Source organism: Molossus molossus, unplaced genomic scaffold (assembly GCF_014108415.1).
Source record: "Molossus molossus isolate mMolMol1 unplaced genomic scaffold, mMolMol1.p scaffold_m16_p_14, whole genome shotgun sequence".
NCBI classification, from domain to species: Eukaryota; Metazoa; Chordata; class Mammalia; order Chiroptera; family Molossidae; genus Molossus; species Molossus molossus.
The window spans coordinates 10277478-10295809 of record NW_023425349.1 but is presented as its reverse complement, the minus strand read 5'-3'; the positions used below and the strand labels follow the sequence as shown (position 1 = coordinate 10295809).

Here is an 18332-nt window from a genome sequence, read left to right as displayed (position 1 = left end):
CCTTCTCCATCAGGTTGTTAATGAGGGTAAAATGAAAGATTAAGTATGAAGATTCAATGAGATAATTAACATAAAGTACTTAAAATAAGTACTAATATTCAAAAGAGTTCAAAAATGTTAATCATTACTATTTTTTATATTAATAGGCAGAGTCAAGATCTCAAAGGGCTTTATAAGCCACGTTAGGTGTGTAGATTTTAATATGGAAGTATGGGGAGCAAATGAGGGATTTTAGCAAGGAAGTGACATGATCAGATTTCCTTTCTGGAAGGCACACTCTGGGTACTGTATAGAGACTGGACTGGAGAGAGGCAAGAGTAGTAGAAAAAACCCAGTATGGAGGAATTACAGCCATTAAGGTAACAGAAGCTGGTGGCCTGGACCCAGAAGAAAGCAATAAAGAAGATGAGTACATAAATCAAGAAGACCTGATGTTTGGATTTAGTATGTGAAATGTCCCCAATATTTACTGGTCTTTCCCATCCTCCTATTCTCTACCTGCCTACTAAAGAGTAACGAAATCTCTTTAGCTCTCGCTACTCGCCACTCTGTAATTGACTCTCAAATTATATCTTTAGCTCTCCCCTCTCTCATGACCTTCAGGTCCAAATTTCAACTGTCCCTGGAGAGCTCCCCACAGATAGTAATCTCATATCAATAGAACCCAAAGCAAATCAATGAGTTATTTCCCCAAAATATCTCCTCAATTTCCCTATTTTAATGCTAGCTCTCTATCAGTCACCCAGGTTACAACACCTAGAGTCACCATCCATCTAGTTATAAAGACTTTCTAATCTGATACTACTTTTTGACAATCCTCACTGATACCCGGACTCTTAAATTAAAGGCAATGTGATGTAAAACAAAAGGATATATCCAAATATCAGCCCTCCTTACCTCTCTTCTATTTTAACAGGTTAACTTATCTACCCACCTTCAGTCATTTTGCCCTTCAATTCTGATTATTCTCATGGATCTCTTTCTCTCTCTCTCTTTCTCTCTCTCTCTCTCACACACACACACACACACACACACAGAGAGAGAGAGAGAGAGAGAGAGAGAGAGAGAGAGAGAGAGAAATACGAAGGGGGAGCTACCTAATCTCTTGATTACTTTTAAAATTAGTTATAATAATTACACAACAATCAGTGCAACAAAAAGTAAAGTGAGAACAGAGCAAGAACTCTATCGAAGCACACTCTGTGAATTTAAGCTTCTTTTGTATGTCATTAGTTCAAAATACAAGTATCAGGCACTAAGTGAATAAAATTCTACCTCAGCAGTACAAACACCTGTTTAGTCACTAGAAATTCAACTGTGAACAATAAACATGAAGCAGTTCTTCAGCTATAGATCTGAGTAGGGGGACCTGGTTGCATCCATGAGCAGAAATAGTGTAACCCATTCACCCCACTTGCGGCAAACAGCAAATCTAGATAGAGCTCACCTTGTTCAAGGGCATATGAGAAAGTAAAAGACCTATTAAAAATATTGCAAATGGGGAAGAGGAAATGAACATCATCTCTTGGAAGAAGAATATATCTCTGAAATGATTAAGAAGTATGTTTCAGGAAACTGGCATCTTTAAATAGAAAAGAAACATGACTTCTACAAAACAGGAACAGAAAACTACAGGGAGAGAAAAGAAGAAGCTAAAAAGACAGTAAGAGCCATTTTAAGAAAGGATGGGAGAAAAACGATAAAAAATGATGACTTCCATGAAAAATAAAAATGCACAGCATTAGCCCTGGCTGGATGGCTCAGTTGGTTCGAGTGTTGTCCGTCAGGGTACCTACCTAGGTTGCAGGTTCGATTCCTAGTTGGTGCACATATGGGAGGCAACCAATCAATGTTTCTCACATCAATGTTTCTCTTTCTCACTCTCTCTCTCCCTCCTTCACTTTCTCTCTCTCTAAAATCAATAAACATGTCCTTGGGTAAAGACTGAAAAAAAAAAAAACTTCTCAAAACAAAATGCATGGCATTAGACACATTACCTATTTGGTATTCTGGTCAAAATGTTTAAACACGAACCTAAGCATGAGGAACAATGAGACAAGTCCTAAATGTGGGACATTACAGAAAACAACTGGTCTAGAGTCTTTAAAAAGTAAATGTCAGCCTTGGCTGGTATGGCTCAGCCAAGAACGTTGGCCTGCGGTCCAGAGAGACCCGGGTTCAGTTCCCGTTAAGGGCACGTACCTTGGTTGCGGTTTGTCTCTGGCAGCACTATTTACAATTGCTAAAATCTGGAAATAGCCCAATTTCCCCTCAATAGATGAGTGGATAAAAAAAAGCTGTAGTACATATACACAATGGAATACTATGCAGCTATAAGAAAGAAAGACCTCTTATCCTTTGAGAAGGCATGGAGGGAACTGGAGAGTATTATGCTAAGTGAAATAAGCCACTCAGAGAAAGACGAATATCACATGATCTCACTTACTTGTGGAATATAATGAACAAAATAAGCTGATGAACAAAATAGACCCAGAGACATAGAAGTAGGGTTCAGAATGACAAACCTCAGAGGAGGGAGGTATGGGGTGGGGGGGTGGGGGGAGAGAAACCAAAGAACTTATACACATATATGCATAACCAATAGACATGGATAACAATGCTGGGGGGCAGTGGGATCAGGAGAAGGGTGTCAATGAGGGAAAAAGGAGAAACATCTAATTTAAAAAAACATAAACAAAATATTAGTAAATTGAATCCAGCATTATTATTAAAAAAGGCACTAAATCATGACCAAGTAGATTTATCCTAGGAATGCCAAATTAGTTTAATATTTGAAAATAAATGTAATTCACTACATTAACAGGAGGGGAAAAATCATATGATCATCAAAAGAGATGGAGAAAAAGAGTTTGATAAAATTCAACATCCATTCATGACTAAAGCTGGCAACGGAAATATCACTTGAAGCAGATCACAAAAGGCTCCAACAAAAGTTAGCTCTCTCAAGCCAAAGGACCAGGAAAGGGGCAGGCTAACAAGTCAGAAAACTTTTAGATAATAACCACCCAACACTGCAGTCCACATGACAGGAAAACCTGTGTGGTCTCGCCTTCACTCAAGTCAGCAATGGACGAGCAGGGAGAGAACCTAGATTTCTACCTTCACCAAGCTGTAATAAAGTATGCCATCCACATGCCCCTGCCAGGTTAGTGTTACAGAAAGTAGAGAGCTGGGCTTTCCTCATCCCACTGGGCAGTAACAAGGACCCCGTCAAGGTGCTTTCAGTGGAGATTGTGACGTCTGGACTTCCACTCTCACATGGAGTGATCGAGGCCATTGTGGGAGCAGGGGGGCGGGGAGCCTCGATAAAACTGCTAGTATGGCCCTGGCCAGTTTGGCTCAGCGGTTAGAGTGTCGGCCTGCGGTCCGGAGAGACCCGGGTTCGGTTCCCACTAAGGGCACGTACTTCGGTTGCAGTTTGTCCCCGGCCCTGGTTGGTCATGCAGGTGGCAGCCACTCGATGTGTCCCTTCGCGTCGATGTTTCTCTCTCTCTCTCTCCCTTCCTCTCTCTCCCTCCCACTCTATCTGTACAAAAAATGGAAAAATATCCTCGGGTGAGGATAAAAAAAAAAAAAAAACAACTGCTAGTATGACTTCAAGTTTGAAAATAATAAAGATATGATAAAACAAATAATACAAGGGGAAAGAAAGGATTTAGAACTCAGGGGAAGGGGTAGGGAGGGAATGCTATTTTTAAAAAATCTAAACCCCACTCAGCTGGGGAGGTGTCATAGAGGTCCCTGGGAGCCGGAACTCCCGCCTGGAGCTGCAGTAAGGGGAATTCCCCATGCTAGGTGTCAACCAAGGCGGAGCAGAGAATCTAGACATGTACCCCAACCTAGCAAGAAGGTGGCAGAATGCTCTCTGCTTCTTCTGGAGCAGTGTCAGAGGAAGCCAGCTAAAAACCAGCAGGAAAATATCTTCGAGTTCTGTGAGAAATTTTTTCAACCTAGAAATCTATGACCATTTAAACCAATGGCTTTTAACTGTTGTGCCACAAGATTTTTTAAAACATACAATACCTGACTATTTAGTCTGGGGTACTGACCTCTTTTCCCTTATATTGTCAAATTAAAAAATGACAACGACCAACACAATAATGCTGTCCCACATGAATGAATCCAAATTACATCCATTTTTTGTCAGACTGACCAAAAAACATATTTTTTGGTGTGCTGCAGAATTTTAGTAATTAATTTGTGTGCCATGAGATGAAAAAGGTTGAAAATCATTGATATAAACTATCGATCCAGAGTGAGAAGGCATTTTTCTGACATGCTAGATACCCTTTCTGCAAGTCCACTGATGTGACTGTCTCCTGTAAGAACCTGAATATAGCCCAGCCAGTGTAGCTCAATAGACTGAACATCATCCCATTGACTGAGAGGTCCTGGTTCGATTCCTAGTCAGGGCACATGCCCAGGTTGCAAGTTCAATCCCCAGTAGGGGGCGTGCAGGAGGCAGCCGGTAGATGTTTCTCACATTGATGTTTCTCTCTCTCTCTCTTTCCCTTCCTGTCTCTCTAAAAAAAATAAATAAAAACATATTTTTTAAAAAAAGAACCTGAATATATACTCCGGCAAACAAATTACAACAAAATAACACAAAGGTCAGGAAATAATAAAATCAGAGAGTGACAAAGAGACATTCTAGGATTACAATACAGTTGACTTTATACAGATCAGAACAGGAAGGTAGGAAGGAACCACTAGGAAAAAATGGGGGGAAAGAGCCTCAATAAATATACTAGTATAATTTCAAGTTTGAAAAAAATAAAAATATGATAAAAACAAATAATGCAAGGCGGGGATTTAGAAACACAGGGGGAGGGGAAGGGAAAGAATACTATTTTTAAAAAATCTAAACCCAGATGTGGCTTTTTCTATTCCAGTCTCAGGTGCCTTCTGGGCCACAGACAGCAATGCAGACATCACCAAGTCCAAGAACCACACCATGCATAACCAGTTCAGAAATGGCACAGAAATGGCATCAAGATAAATATAAATATATCTTTTAAGGATGTGGAACCTAAGTTCCTAAGGATCTTGAGCTTTGTCAAGAAACATAAGAAAGGTCTAAAGAAGATGCAGAACTAAGACCATCAAGGCCTTTGTCAAGCTCAAGGTCCTAACAGGCATTTAACCCAAGCTTGGGAGACATGATTGTTATGACACTGCCAGGGTGCCAGGCTCTGGTCAAAGGCTAGCACCAAGGCCAAAGTCAAAGTCAAGGCTCAGTCTCCAAAGGTGCCCTAGCATCCACAAAAGGTAAAAAGTAGAGGCTTCCATCTGCCAACATGAGAATGCAATTACTCGAGTGATGCCCTGGGCTGCTGGCTATACTCGACTGGTGTCCCCTGTGCTATTTTGTGCAAATAAATGTAAAACTAATATATATATATATGAGAAACTATAGACATTTAGCCTAATTTTAAATTCTGGATGGATTATAAGAAAAAAGTTTATATAACCCTGATGTTAAGAACATTCTCCTTCACATGGGATCATGACAATGCACCAAAGAGAAAATATTATTATAGCACCCTACCTGGCCTACATTAAACAATTTTTAAATACTCATAACATTTAATTTTTAGGGTTAACCTAGGGATAAATAATGGAAGACTTGGTTCTGGTCATGGATCAAAATTTAAATGACCACATAAAATAAAAGTGTAACTTAGAGAAAGCACAGAAGCTATCCTTCCCTTAGAGGGGATAAGTCAGAGACACTGCTAAAAATTAAAGGAATAAAGAGAATTAAGTATATCGCCTTAAACTATAACCATAATAAGAATTAAAAATAATATAAATATGTAAAACATTGGAAGAGGAAAAGAGAGAAGTACTATAAAGATACTCATCATCTTTCACTTCAGGGAGTGAACAAATACTGTCCAATGTTAATTAAATTAGGAGAGAGATTTATCTAGGGGTTATGGATTAACCTCCAGAAGAACTAAAAACAAAATCAGTTAATAGAGGTTGTTTCTGAAGGGGGTGTGTAGTGTAGAAAATTGTTGCTCTTCATCATGAGCTCTTACAAACTATTTGATTTGTGACTATGTACATTTTTAACTTTGATTAAAATAATTTTAAAGTTTAACAAACACAGTCTGTTGGTGAAGCTGTAAGGCAACCGGCAAGGCACTCTTATAAGAGGGAATCTCAACTGTCACAACCCCTCTGTAAGGGAACTTGACACTATTTAGCAAAACTACTTATAAATTTTCTCTTTGACCCAGCAATCCCACTTCTAATAATCTATCCCAGTGATAAAATGGTAAAAATACAGAAAGGCACATACACAAGACTATTCATTACAGTACCATTTGTAATAGTAATACTGGAAGCAAAGTAACCATCAGTATGAGGCTGGTTAAATAACCCATGGTCCATCCATCCAATGGAGCACTATGCAGCCCCTACAAAGAAATGATAATGATCTCTATATACTGCTAGAAGTGATCTCTTTACAGAGTATAAAATGAGAAAAGTACACATAGAACACTTCCATTTATCTGGGGGACTTGTGAGAGGAGGTGTGAAAAAATATACATACACACATACACACACACACACACTTTACTTTTTTTTTAAAGACATGACAAACAAAAAACAAACAAAATGTTAAACCAGCTTACCTATGGAGGAAGAAAGGAACTGAGTGGTAAGTAAGGAATAGAAATCAGATTTTTCTGAATATACCTCCTTTTACAGATTTGGCATTGAAACCATATCAATATTTTATGTAATTATAAAACAAAATTATTTTTAAAAAGCAAGCTCAAAGATTGAAAGAAAAAAAAAAACAAAAAACCCCAATGTATTGAGTTAGTGACACAGAGAAACTATTTCTAGTAATTTTTTTTAACTTCACCCGAGGATGTTCTTAGGGAGATGGGGATGGAGAGAAAAACATCAATTGGCTGCCTTCTATACATTCCCCAACCAGGGATTTAACCCAAAACCCAGGTATGTACCCTGACAGGGAATCGAAAAGGCATAAAACGACACCCAACCAACTGAGCCACTCAGCCATGCTCTAGTGATTTTGAAACAGTAACTTGACTATACATTCCTAGTGGGATATACTCTAAGGACCAAAAAAGGCTAAATTAAAATAAAAACAAAAACCTGTTTTTAGTAATCATATTGGTGGTGGTAGTAATGCTGGTATTACTGTTGAGTTGTATACTGCGGGATTAGGCAAAAGAGTATATTGGTGGCACTGGAAATCAGGACTTTTGGTAAGATAGGAGATTCAGATGTAAGAACAATGAGGTTAAATAAAAATGCTATAATCTGCCCGGCTGGTGTGGCCCAGTGGTTGAGCACTGACCTATGCACCAAGAGGTCGCCAGTTCGATTCCTACACAGGGCACATGCCCAGGTTGTAGGCTAAATCCCCAGTGGGGGACATGCAGGAGGCGGCCAACTGATGTTCTTTCATGGATGTTTCTATCTCTCTCCCTCTCCCTTCCTCTCTCTCTAAAATCAATAAAGAAAAAAAAATTTTTAATAAAATAAAACAAAAATGCTACAATCAATATGGACATATGATGGTGTTTACCTTTAAAAAAGACACATACACAAAAACAGAAACACACACCTCCTAGTTCTGACCCTTGGGGAAGCCTAGAAAAAAATGACTGATCTAGTAGCAAAAAAAAAAAGTCCTAAAACCCACAATGTAATCTCTAATACCATTTCCTACCAAAAGGAAGCAAGATTCCTTAGAGAAACAGCAAAATACAGGTCTGGAGCAGGAAATATACAAGAGTCTGGAATATCTCTTATCATACCAAAAGGGAAGGAAGCTATTAAAAACCACTGGGATCTGGTCAAAAGAATTCTAGAAGTTCACTTGAAAAAGCTCCCACTGGACAAAGATAGGACAAATTAAACATCAATGAGGATAACCACAACAGAGTGAAATATAGCAGAGTTGATTAAATCTATGTGTTTACAAAAGGCCACATAGAGTATGATTCCACTCATATGAAATGTCCAGAACAGGTAAAACTGTAGAGATCGAAAGTAGATTAGAGTTGCCTAGGGCTGGAGGCCTCGGGAGAAAATGGGGACTATTAATGGGTACAGTATTTCTTTCTGAGGTGATGAAAGTGTTCTAAAATTGACTGTGGTGATGGTTGTACAACTATATGAATGTATTAAAAACCATTGAACTGTATACTTTTTGAAAAAAAAATCTGTGTGTTTAAAGTGACACTCAAAAAATAAAATAAAATAAGATACCTTTGGAAAATAGGAGGAAACTAACTCAGTTTGAAAAATGAATAAAGGGAATCAAATAGGAACTGTACCTCAGGGAACCAAATAGTTGATATGAGGACGTTTTCCTTCACAGAACTATTCTAGCTAATATGAAGAAATAATAGAAACAAACTATCACCATTTTTACAGTCCTTAATAAATTAGGGATCAAAAGAGGTAATGTGCCTCCTGATAGAAGTCCCTATCACCACCTTTTAAGTACTCTTGCCAAGAAAATGAACTAATCAAGTCACTAAATCTAACCACCAATTTGTAGGAAGTAAAGGGGACAGAATATAGTAAACAGGATGCAATGGAATATACACAGGACAAATAACCGACTTTCTCAATAAATAAATTACAAGGAGGAAAAAGAGACTTAAGAGATATACATTAACCAATTACAATATGACCTTCATTCAAACAAATCAACTGTTTTAAAAAACTGATATAACTAGAAAACTTTGAACAATGGATATTTGATAACATAAAGGAAATTTTTTAGGTGTGATATCATCATCAAGAATGTCTATCTTTTAGAGACACATGGAAATACTTAAGATGAGATATGACATCTGGAATTTGCTTCAAAACAATCTAGGACTGGAGGGTGGGGGATGGAGTTTATGGTCAGTTACCTATAAATGAAACTAAGCAAGCCATATATTAATAAGTGTTGAAACTGAGTGATGGACATTTAGGGGCTCATACTAGTATCTTTGTTTTCATAGATGCTTAAAATTTTCCAAAATATACAAGTTAAAAATAATAACATTAAGCACTCAGGAAAACAAAATGAGAAGTTATGTTCAAAGGACTAGAAGTGTTCAGTAATACCAGTTAAACAAAGATAAATATAAATAATATAAATCTTTTATAAAATTTTCAAATATTATTTGTGAGAGGAAGAATAAATGTTCTTAAATATTAACATTCTAATTATTTGCAGGCTCATCTTATCTCTCTTAGTAGACGTTAAATTTCTTTTCCCCAACCAGCAAGAGGAATAGTGCTTTGCATATATCAGAATAGCAATCCTTCAAATAAATTCAGTAAAATATACAAGTCATCCTGACATACAGAAAGAAAGCAAATACTTTCTCTACATTCTTAAAAAAAAAAAAAAAAAACTATGAAAAGGAACACTTGCATTCTTTTGACAATTGTTTAGCTCCAGGTTGTTCACACGAGCTTATCCCATCCGCTCCAAACAATATCAATAATAGCTATCATTTACTAAACAGTCACTTCTCTGCTGAGGGCTAGATATAAGATCATTTTTAATCCTCACAATAACCTTATAGGGGAATTAGCTTCCTTTCATAAATAAAAAAAATTGAGGCTCATAAACTCAGAACTCAGACAGAGATGGCATGTGGTTCTAGGGACCCTATCTAGCCTGAGTGTCTCCAAGATCCACATCCCCCTAGCTCCTCTCATGCCTTGGGATACAAGAACTTTTGCTTGGAGTCAAACATCATTCTCTAGATTGGTTTTCTTCCTCCTTTTGATTCATACAGTCCAGGCGAGATCAATGCAACATCCCTGAAACCTTTCCTGTGGCTAAAGTGAGTTCAAAAGTTTATTTTTTCTCTCTCTCTCTAAATCGACAGATTTACCCTCAGTAACTTAACCAAGCCCACCTTAGGTCTTACTCATCTAACAAAGCACACACATTCATTATGGAGCCCTTATAGATTTCTTCCTTTCTCACTGCACACAAAACTGTCTTCTCCCAACCATACTTTTTCACTTTTCCTCAGAGAAGCAAACATTAGATAACCAGCCCTCAGCTTTCAAACATTCATTTATAACTTTGCTAACCTTGCCAAGTCGTCTTTGATTCTCCTCTTGCCTCCTACATGTAATTTGTCACCAATTCTACCTAAAGTTGTGCAATTCTACCTAAAATCTCTCTCAAATCCATCCTTTTTCTTTCAACAACCCAAAATTCACTTTTGGGGCTTGATCTTCTGCAGTATAAACTATAACATAGTTGGTGAAACAGTGGTCTCCAATTTCTTCCCATGCATTCCTTATCAATAAAAAAATTTGAGCATACAACTGATATACATATATTTACTTATAAATTATAAGACTATTTTACTATACTAATATATGCATTAGAAAATACAAGTATGGAAATGTTGATAGTTTATATGAAAACAAATATAAGTTCTACCATATTCTTTTCACACCCCAGTGGATCATCTTGCACAAGCCAAAGATATCAACTGTCCTAAAATACTGCTGCCAGAGTAACCTTATTTAAAACCCAAATCTGATCATATGACACTCCCAACTCTATCCTTCAATGGCAACATGTCCCAGTGGCACAAACCTACTTTTTCAACTCCATCTCCTGTAATCTCTTCATCGCATGTCCTGTATTTCAGTTATCCCTGTTACCTCCCTGTCTTTTGCACACAGTTACCTCCCTGTCTTTTCCTACACCTGGGAAGTCCTTATCCTTGACAGCCACTGATTTATACATAATAGGATCTCTAAGAGAAAAATACATTCTAAATGCAATTAATCCACTTACAAACAAACTTTTGGAACGTTAACTTATCTTTTCTATAGGAACTTATGTTTTGAACATATCTTCTGTTACGTCCAATATTTGTCTCCTTTTCAAGTTCTAAATACTTGGAAGAATGGGTTTGCATTCAAAAAAAAAGTAGAGGAGACCAACTTTGTTTTGTTCTCTTCGGTTTATTTTTCTTCCTTGTTTATCTTTCCATTTCCCCACAAAATCCTTCTAAGCAAAAGGATGTTGCAAATCCAGAGCTTAGTTCCCCCCAGGGCCAGGGAAAAGGCTAAACCTTTGCAACCCACAATCAAAATTCCAGCCAAGAGCTTACACAGCCTAAATAAAATATTTCCCTACAGCAATACTTCAGGTTTTACCTTCCTTGTTTCAACCTTCCTATCTGTTGTGCAAGCCCCTTTACAATGACTACAATGGCTAAGATTTAAATGATGGGGATGCACCCAATACATTTTCCAAAAACATCATGAAAATTCAAGTGACTGACGGGCAACTAATAATGGGGAGCTCAGTCTCCAACACAGTGGTTCTCAACCTTCATAATGCCGTGACCCTTTAGTACAGTTCCTCAGGTTGTCTTTGGGTGTATCTGCATGTGGGCGGACCAGCCCGGAGACAGAGGAGCGGTGTCTCAGTTCCTAAGATGATCAGAAATATGTGTTTTCTGATGGTCTTAGGCGACCCGTGTGGAAGGTCATTCAACCCCCAAAGGGGTCGCGACCCACAAGTTGAGAACCGCTGCTCCAACAAGACTTGTACTGTCTGCGTTGTCTCCTATGGGGACTGGGAGGGGAACTCTATGGTGGAGAGAGAAAAGAGAAGAGGCATTAGAGGGAGAAGCCCTCCAAAGAAGTCACATTTCAACCTCCAGTCTTATCTCACAGTAAGGGAGGTATGTCAGCTGTGCCATACAATCGGCATCAGGAAGCAGCAAGCCTGTGGTGCATTTTGGTAATGGGATCCTTTAACAAGCAGTCCAAAAAGACTAGCAAAGCTATCCTAAGAAGCCAATCCTGCTTTTCTGTACCAGAAAAAAATAAGATGGGTTTATCCCCACTTACAAGTCATTCCACTGTTCTTCTGGAATCCTTTCTCCTTTCTCCACATCTCACCTTTCTTTCAGTTCAAGTTCCAACTTCTTCCGAGAAAACCATCTCTGTCTACTTTGCTCTGTCGTTTTCTACACACCTCATTGGACCAAATCAAAACTACAATGAGATACCACTTTACATAAAATGGTGCACTTGTTTGGAAAGCAGTTTAACAGTTTCTTAAAGAGTTACCATACGATCCAGCAATTCTATTTTATGTTCATAACAGTGAAAAAGTGGAAACAACCCAAATACCTAACAACTGATGAATGAATGAATGAATGCATGAATGCATGAATGAATGAAAGAAATGTGATTTGTCCATACAATGAAATATTAGTCAGCAATAAAAAGAAATAAAATACTCTCGTATGTTATGTGGATAAACTTTGGAAATATTATGTTACATGAAAGACAAAGAATTATATATTGTGTGATTCCATTTATAAGAAGGCCCAGAACAGACAAATCTACATCTACAATTAGTGATTGCCTAGGGCTGAGAAGGTTTGGAGGTGAATGGGGAGTGACCGTTAATGGATTTGGGGCTTCTTCCTGGGGTGATGAAAATGTTCTGGAATTGGTCAGTGGTGATCAACCACATTTCTATGAGTATACTACAAATCATTTACTAATATACTGTAAGAAAATTAATTTGATGCCCGGGCCATAAAGTTTGGCTCAGCGGCTAGAGCATCGGCCTGCGGTCCAGAGAGACCTGGGTTGGTTCCCGCTAAGGGCACGTATGTTGGTTGCAATTCATCCCTGGCTCTGGCTGGATCGTGCGGGAGGCAGCCACTCCATGTGTCCCTTTCACGTCGATGTTTCTCTCTCTTTCTCTCTTCCTCTCCCTCCCACTCTAGCTGAACAAAAAATGGAAAAAGTGTCCTTGGGTGAAGATAAAAAAAAAAATTAATTTTATGGTATATGACATAACTTAATCAAGTCGTTTTCAGATTACCACCACCTAAAAGTCCCTGCTCAGGCTCCAGTCTCTCTCTCTGACCTTAACCGCAAGCCTCTCTACCATCAGTCACTTCCCAAACCCACTGGCCTTCTATCAGTTCCTGAAATATGACTAAGGTTTCTTACCTTGAGGCCTTTGTATATTCTCTCCTCTCCATCTGGAATGAAGTCTTGTCCAGTCTCTTTACATAACTAATGACTTCTCATCCTTTAAGTCTCAGCTCAAACGTTATCTCCACAGTAAGCCTTCCCTCTCTATCTAAAATAGGACAGCCGCTCCCATTATTCTCTTAGCATTTTGTTTCCTACGTAGCCCACCAGACTGTAAACTCCAACAAGAGTAGGAATGAATATGCATTATTATGCACCATTATAATTCCCAATGTCTAACACGATTCCTAGCATTTAAGTGCCTAATAAAATGGTAATTAGTATTTTTATTTCCTTAATATGCCACGTCCTCACACACACTGTTTTTGTATTGAGATTACTACAACTGCTGTCACAACTACCATCACAGCCGCCACTACCACTGCCACCCCATCATCCTCTTACCCCTTTCATACCCTTACTCATCTCTCCTGTCTCAATTAAAACAGTCTTCTTGATAAGCCTGCCTCCTTGAGCCCTTCCTTGGAAGAGTGTCTCCTCCACTATTCACCTATTCATCACAGGCTGCACCTCCACCGTAACAATGACCTTATTGTATTATATTCAGGAATTGTTTGTTTGTTTTGGTGGGGAGGGGGCCTGCAGGGAGTTTGTTTTGTTTTACATTTCTGTCTTAAAACTACTTAGGGAAGCCTAAAGCAAAGAAAAATCTTCATTTCTACATCCCAGTGCACTACTGGGCACATAATACTACCAATTATGATAATAACAATAATGACTAACATTTACTGAGTGTTTAGTATGTGCTTGACACTATTCTTAGTTCCGCAGTGAGTGAGTGAATGAATAAATGGATAAATTCCTTGGTCACCAACCTCAAAGAGTTCACAGTCTGACAGGGACAGAAGACAGGTATACAGGCTAATGCAGAATAAACACACCACAAGGCCAAATCAGCTGCCCTGTCCTGTCTCTCTATGCCTTCAAATCTTTGAGTATGCTTTTCTCTGAGTCCATAAATGTCAGGTTCCTTCAAACTCACTTAGAATACTTCCTTCGATTACTTACCATCCACTTCCTGCCCTTGGTGCCTGGAAACAATTTCTAGGATGTCACCACAAGCAATATTAAACTGCCACACAGTTTCCTGCTGTGTGTCTGCATTATCAGTTAAATTGCTTCATATTAACCACATTCCAGTCCACTGGGATCACTCAAACACCAACTAAGATTTAAACAGCTGTCGAAGATGCCAGTCACCATTGCTCCTTTTATCCCTCTAAATAAATGTCTGCTCAGGTTTAAGATTTAGGAGCTTTCTAGGGTACTACCCACATAACTGGTGACCATTTCTTTCTTTTGTCAAGTAAATGTTTGGTGTGAGATCATGTTCCTCTATTAAAATGAACATGAACTGAACACTCTTTAGAAAACATAAAGAACTGTCTGCCTAGATCAGGGCAATTTGGCTTAAAAACATATAAAACATAAAAACCGTTCCTCCTCAAGAGTTCAAGTAGCAAATTGTTCTTTTAACTATGTACACTCAATTAGGATCTTAATTCAGATACTAACATATTTCTTAAATGCATTCCATAAAGTCTTCCTAAACAATCTTGTGTGTCAGGTATTGGGTTTGACATGGGAACTCAAAGACACAGTCCCTACTCTCAAAAAGTTTGTCAGGCTTAGTATGGGAGACAGACAGGAAACTGGATTTAGTACTCTGATGATGATAAACATAAGGGGCCACAGAAATAGATGAGGAGCGGCTCGGCTGGGGAGGGGAATGCACAGATGACGGGCACCTGGCCCAGGCTGGGGGGGGGGGGGGATGGTATTAGGGCAGGCTTCCAGGGGATGGCATCTGATCTTAGGCCTATAAATTCCCATTTTCTCATTTTAAAAGTGTGGTTATCATTGGATAGTTGTGAGGATCTGATGAAATGGTTCACATACAGCATTACCACCATGCCAGACACAGAGACTGTACTCAACTAGCCTTAGCTTGAAAGAAAAGTCTGAACAGGCACTAAGTCTCAATACCCATGCCTAGCAACTAAACTGATCATAGAGCAGACCCCAGCTTCACAATTACAGACTCTTGTTTTTTATCACTTTTATTTTTTACTAAGAGAATGTTAAGTCCAGCTCTGCATGCAAATAGTCTAATCCCTTGATCATCAAAACTTTCTTCTCCATTACCTGAAACATAGTTCTCTGACAATTCTGGTATAAAATATACTAGTTTTCTTAGTCTTTTGATAGAGAAGGTGTAAAAAGAAAACTAACAATTACAGAGCTTTTAATATGGGCCCTGTAGTCATGGGCCCTGAAGTCATGGTGATACTATGGTTACTGCCCATAATGACCCTGCAACAATAGTTTTCCCCATTTTACCCTCAGGGTGAATAAGAAACTGTGTAAAGTTTCAAACACAGTAAGCAGACAAAAGAGCTGGAACTTGAATCCAGATCTGGTTCTAATCTCACCCTGACTGGGCCACATAGCATCAAAGATAAGCAAGAGAAAACACAAGCAGCAATAGTGCTCTCCTGCTTGGAGGCACCTCAATGTGCTCTCTGCCTCCTACTCCCCCACCCCCAAGATTGTCCTACACAATGGAGTCTACACACTTAGATTACACCTCAACCAGGTGAACACCTTGAGCTAAGTGTCTTCTTTCCTATCAGGATGGAATGGTCAATAGTAACCAAAGCTATTTCCTCCAATAAGTAGGGCTGCATCAAAGCAGATGGTTTCCTCGCCACAGGCCCATCCCCATACCTAGTAACGGGCATAAGTTGCATAATCAACAGTCACTGTAAATCACAAGTAATTTTCATAACTTCTCTCTCCATAGTCTCTTTCAGTCTCACAAGTAAAGCTAATATATTTCCTAAGCCCAAGTTTTTATCACAAAGCAGTCTAGTTTCAAGATCAAGGTTATTCTTTATACTTATTTCATACTTGATATTTATTGCATTAGTTAAGTTCTCTTGCCCGAGTGCTCACAGAGATTGATTCCCAAAACACACTTTAGATATGTATTTGTCAACCTGCAACCTTCACAAGCGAGACAGAAACCCAGTGCCTAATCATCTGGACTACTATTTGTTGGATTTTCATGCTGGCTCTGACACTGCCTGCCTCATATCTGACAAGTTTCTGAACTTTTGTGTAACAAGAAGGGCAAATATCCTAACAAGCATACTCTGTGACTCTAAGGTGGCTTTTGGAAAGTGTTTCTAAGTGCTATTGAAATCCAAGTTTACAACTCTTCCTTGGAAGCAAGAGCTGAACTTGGAGCCTCTTTAATCCCAATGCTTCACAAACTGTGTCTTTTTACCTCCCAGGCCTCTTAAACTCTTATCTGGAGCACGCCTCTAAATTTTTCCCATTTCCACAAAAATCAAGAACTAACAGTGTTCTCAACCAACTCTTCCATTTTCATTATCATACGCAAACTCTTCTAGTTTCACTTAGCAGAGGTCTTGGGGCTGCTGCAGCACGTATTAGTCACATTTTGTGACTGGAAGCCTGAGCCTCAGAGGACTACAAGGCTGAACGAAGGTCACACTGCATGGACATCACTGGACAAGGATGCAATTTTTGAAAAAGTATTAGATTTTGCCCCTAAGGCCCTTCCCCTTTAAAACTTCCCCTAGCCTAATTCTCAAAATGCTGAAATAAACACATTCTACAGCCTTTCTTGTAAGCAGGTTTCAAGTGTCCTGTGAAAGCTGTTTTAAGGAAAAGCCTATGCTGTCAACTTTGTTTTTCAGTGCCCTCAAACAATTCTATTACTCAGAGAAAACGTGAACATTTGTTAGTGATTAGAGATAAGGCATCTCGTGTTCTGGAGCTGAGGAAGGGAGAGGCCAAGAGGACCTGGCGTGGTGGGGAGATAGAGTCCAAAACAACACACCCAAATTGGACTGCATAAAAACTGCACTTTCCAAAGTCAACTTCTAGTCTAGGGGGAGGGAAACAATGTTTCAATGGGTTCTGAAGTTAGATGTATCAACAATTTCTCAGGAAAACTAACCCCCACCAGGGACTCCAAGTGAATGAATGAGTGAGGGAATTGGCCAGGCTGGGTTACAAAGCCTTTCCAACAATCATCAGGTGCTCAGTTACAGCACAGAGGTATCTTCCTGCACAGCCGTGGCCTTCGCTGGGTGGAGATTTTCTTAGGTAAGACACAGGAGGAGCGAGACAAGGGCCTTCACCCCAGGCCGTCCAGACCTCAGGTCGAAGAGTGGCCCCCTCCCTCTGAGAACCTCACGCGACTTTTGTGGGGACCCGCAGGCCTCAAGCAGCCGGCTGCCACCTCTCAGGACCTGCCCAACTCTCAGAGGCGCCCCCAACACACCCATTTGAGGAGTTGCTTCTGGAGATTTCTCGCCCTCCCCCCAAGAGTTGTAAGACCATTTTCAGAGGCTCTCTGTGACCCCGGAGAGAAGGCCACCTGGTAATCTTGGCAGCTCCCGCCATCAGGTGAGGAGGGGACACCTGACCAGCGGCGCCCTACCACCCCACGCGCACCCCACCCCCGCGCCTCCCTGAATCGCCATGGCAACTGTCCCCCTCCCCGCGTGACGCCAGCACGCGGGACGTCCCTGGGGTCCCGGCAACAAGTCCCCCGCGCGACCCACGGCCTTCAGCCCTTGCCCGGCCTCTCCACCCCGCGCCCGGCCCGGCCGCACTCACTTGATCCTGGAGCCCATGGTCCCCGGGCCTCCTCATGGGCCCGCGGGCCCCGCTCGGCGCTGCGCTGCCTGCCCGCCCGCCCGCGGCCGACCGGCCTCCCTCCGGCGCTCTCCCCGCCCCTTCCTCCCTTCCCTCAGGCTGGGCCCGCCCGCTCGAGGCTCGCTCCCTCGCCGCCGCCGCCGCCTCCCGGGGTTAATGTACTAGCTCCAGCCCGGCGAACGCCATGGTCGCCGGCGCGCGTGCCCGGCGCGCGCCGCCCCCGCCGCCTCTCACTCCGCCGCCCCCTCCCTCCCGCGCCGCCGCCGCCCGCATGGGCTGCCGGGAAGTGTAGTCCGCTCCCGGGAGGTGGGGCCGTCGGGGGGGTGGAGGGGGACCGCACTTCCGCCCACTGATTCGGCGAGCTCTGTGTATCATAATCTTCCGGGTACAGACCCTTAAAGAGCTCCGTCACGATGATCTCCTACGGAAAACTCCACCTACAACCCCCTGAAAAGACCCTCATCCCATAGAGAACCCCAAACCCACCTGAAGAAACCGTCACCCGTTCCTCCCTCCTGAAGTTCTCCTCCCCAGTAGCTCTGGTGTAGAGAGATCTGTCTCCC

At 40.8% G+C, this 18332-nt stretch overlaps 1 protein-coding gene across 5 annotated transcripts in view; it reads right to left on the bottom strand.

Moving 5' to 3' along the window:
- Positions 1–17826, bottom strand: part of DENND1A (DENN domain containing 1A) — a 491959-nt gene extending 474133 nt beyond the window's left edge. The window contains exon 1 of one of the 5 annotated variants that reach the window (XM_036261261.1): positions 17731–17826. In XM_036261261.1, coding sequence (XP_036117154.1) covers positions 17731–17747 — 17 coding nt within the window. In that variant the 5' untranslated portion in view covers positions 17748–17826. Of the gene's footprint in view, positions 1–13032; positions 13165–17730 lie in introns of those variants that run through there. The other 4 variants (XM_036261264.1, XM_036261259.1, XM_036261258.1 and 1 more) reach the window with 4 other exon arrangements.
- Positions 17827–18332: the final 506 nt, after the last annotated feature.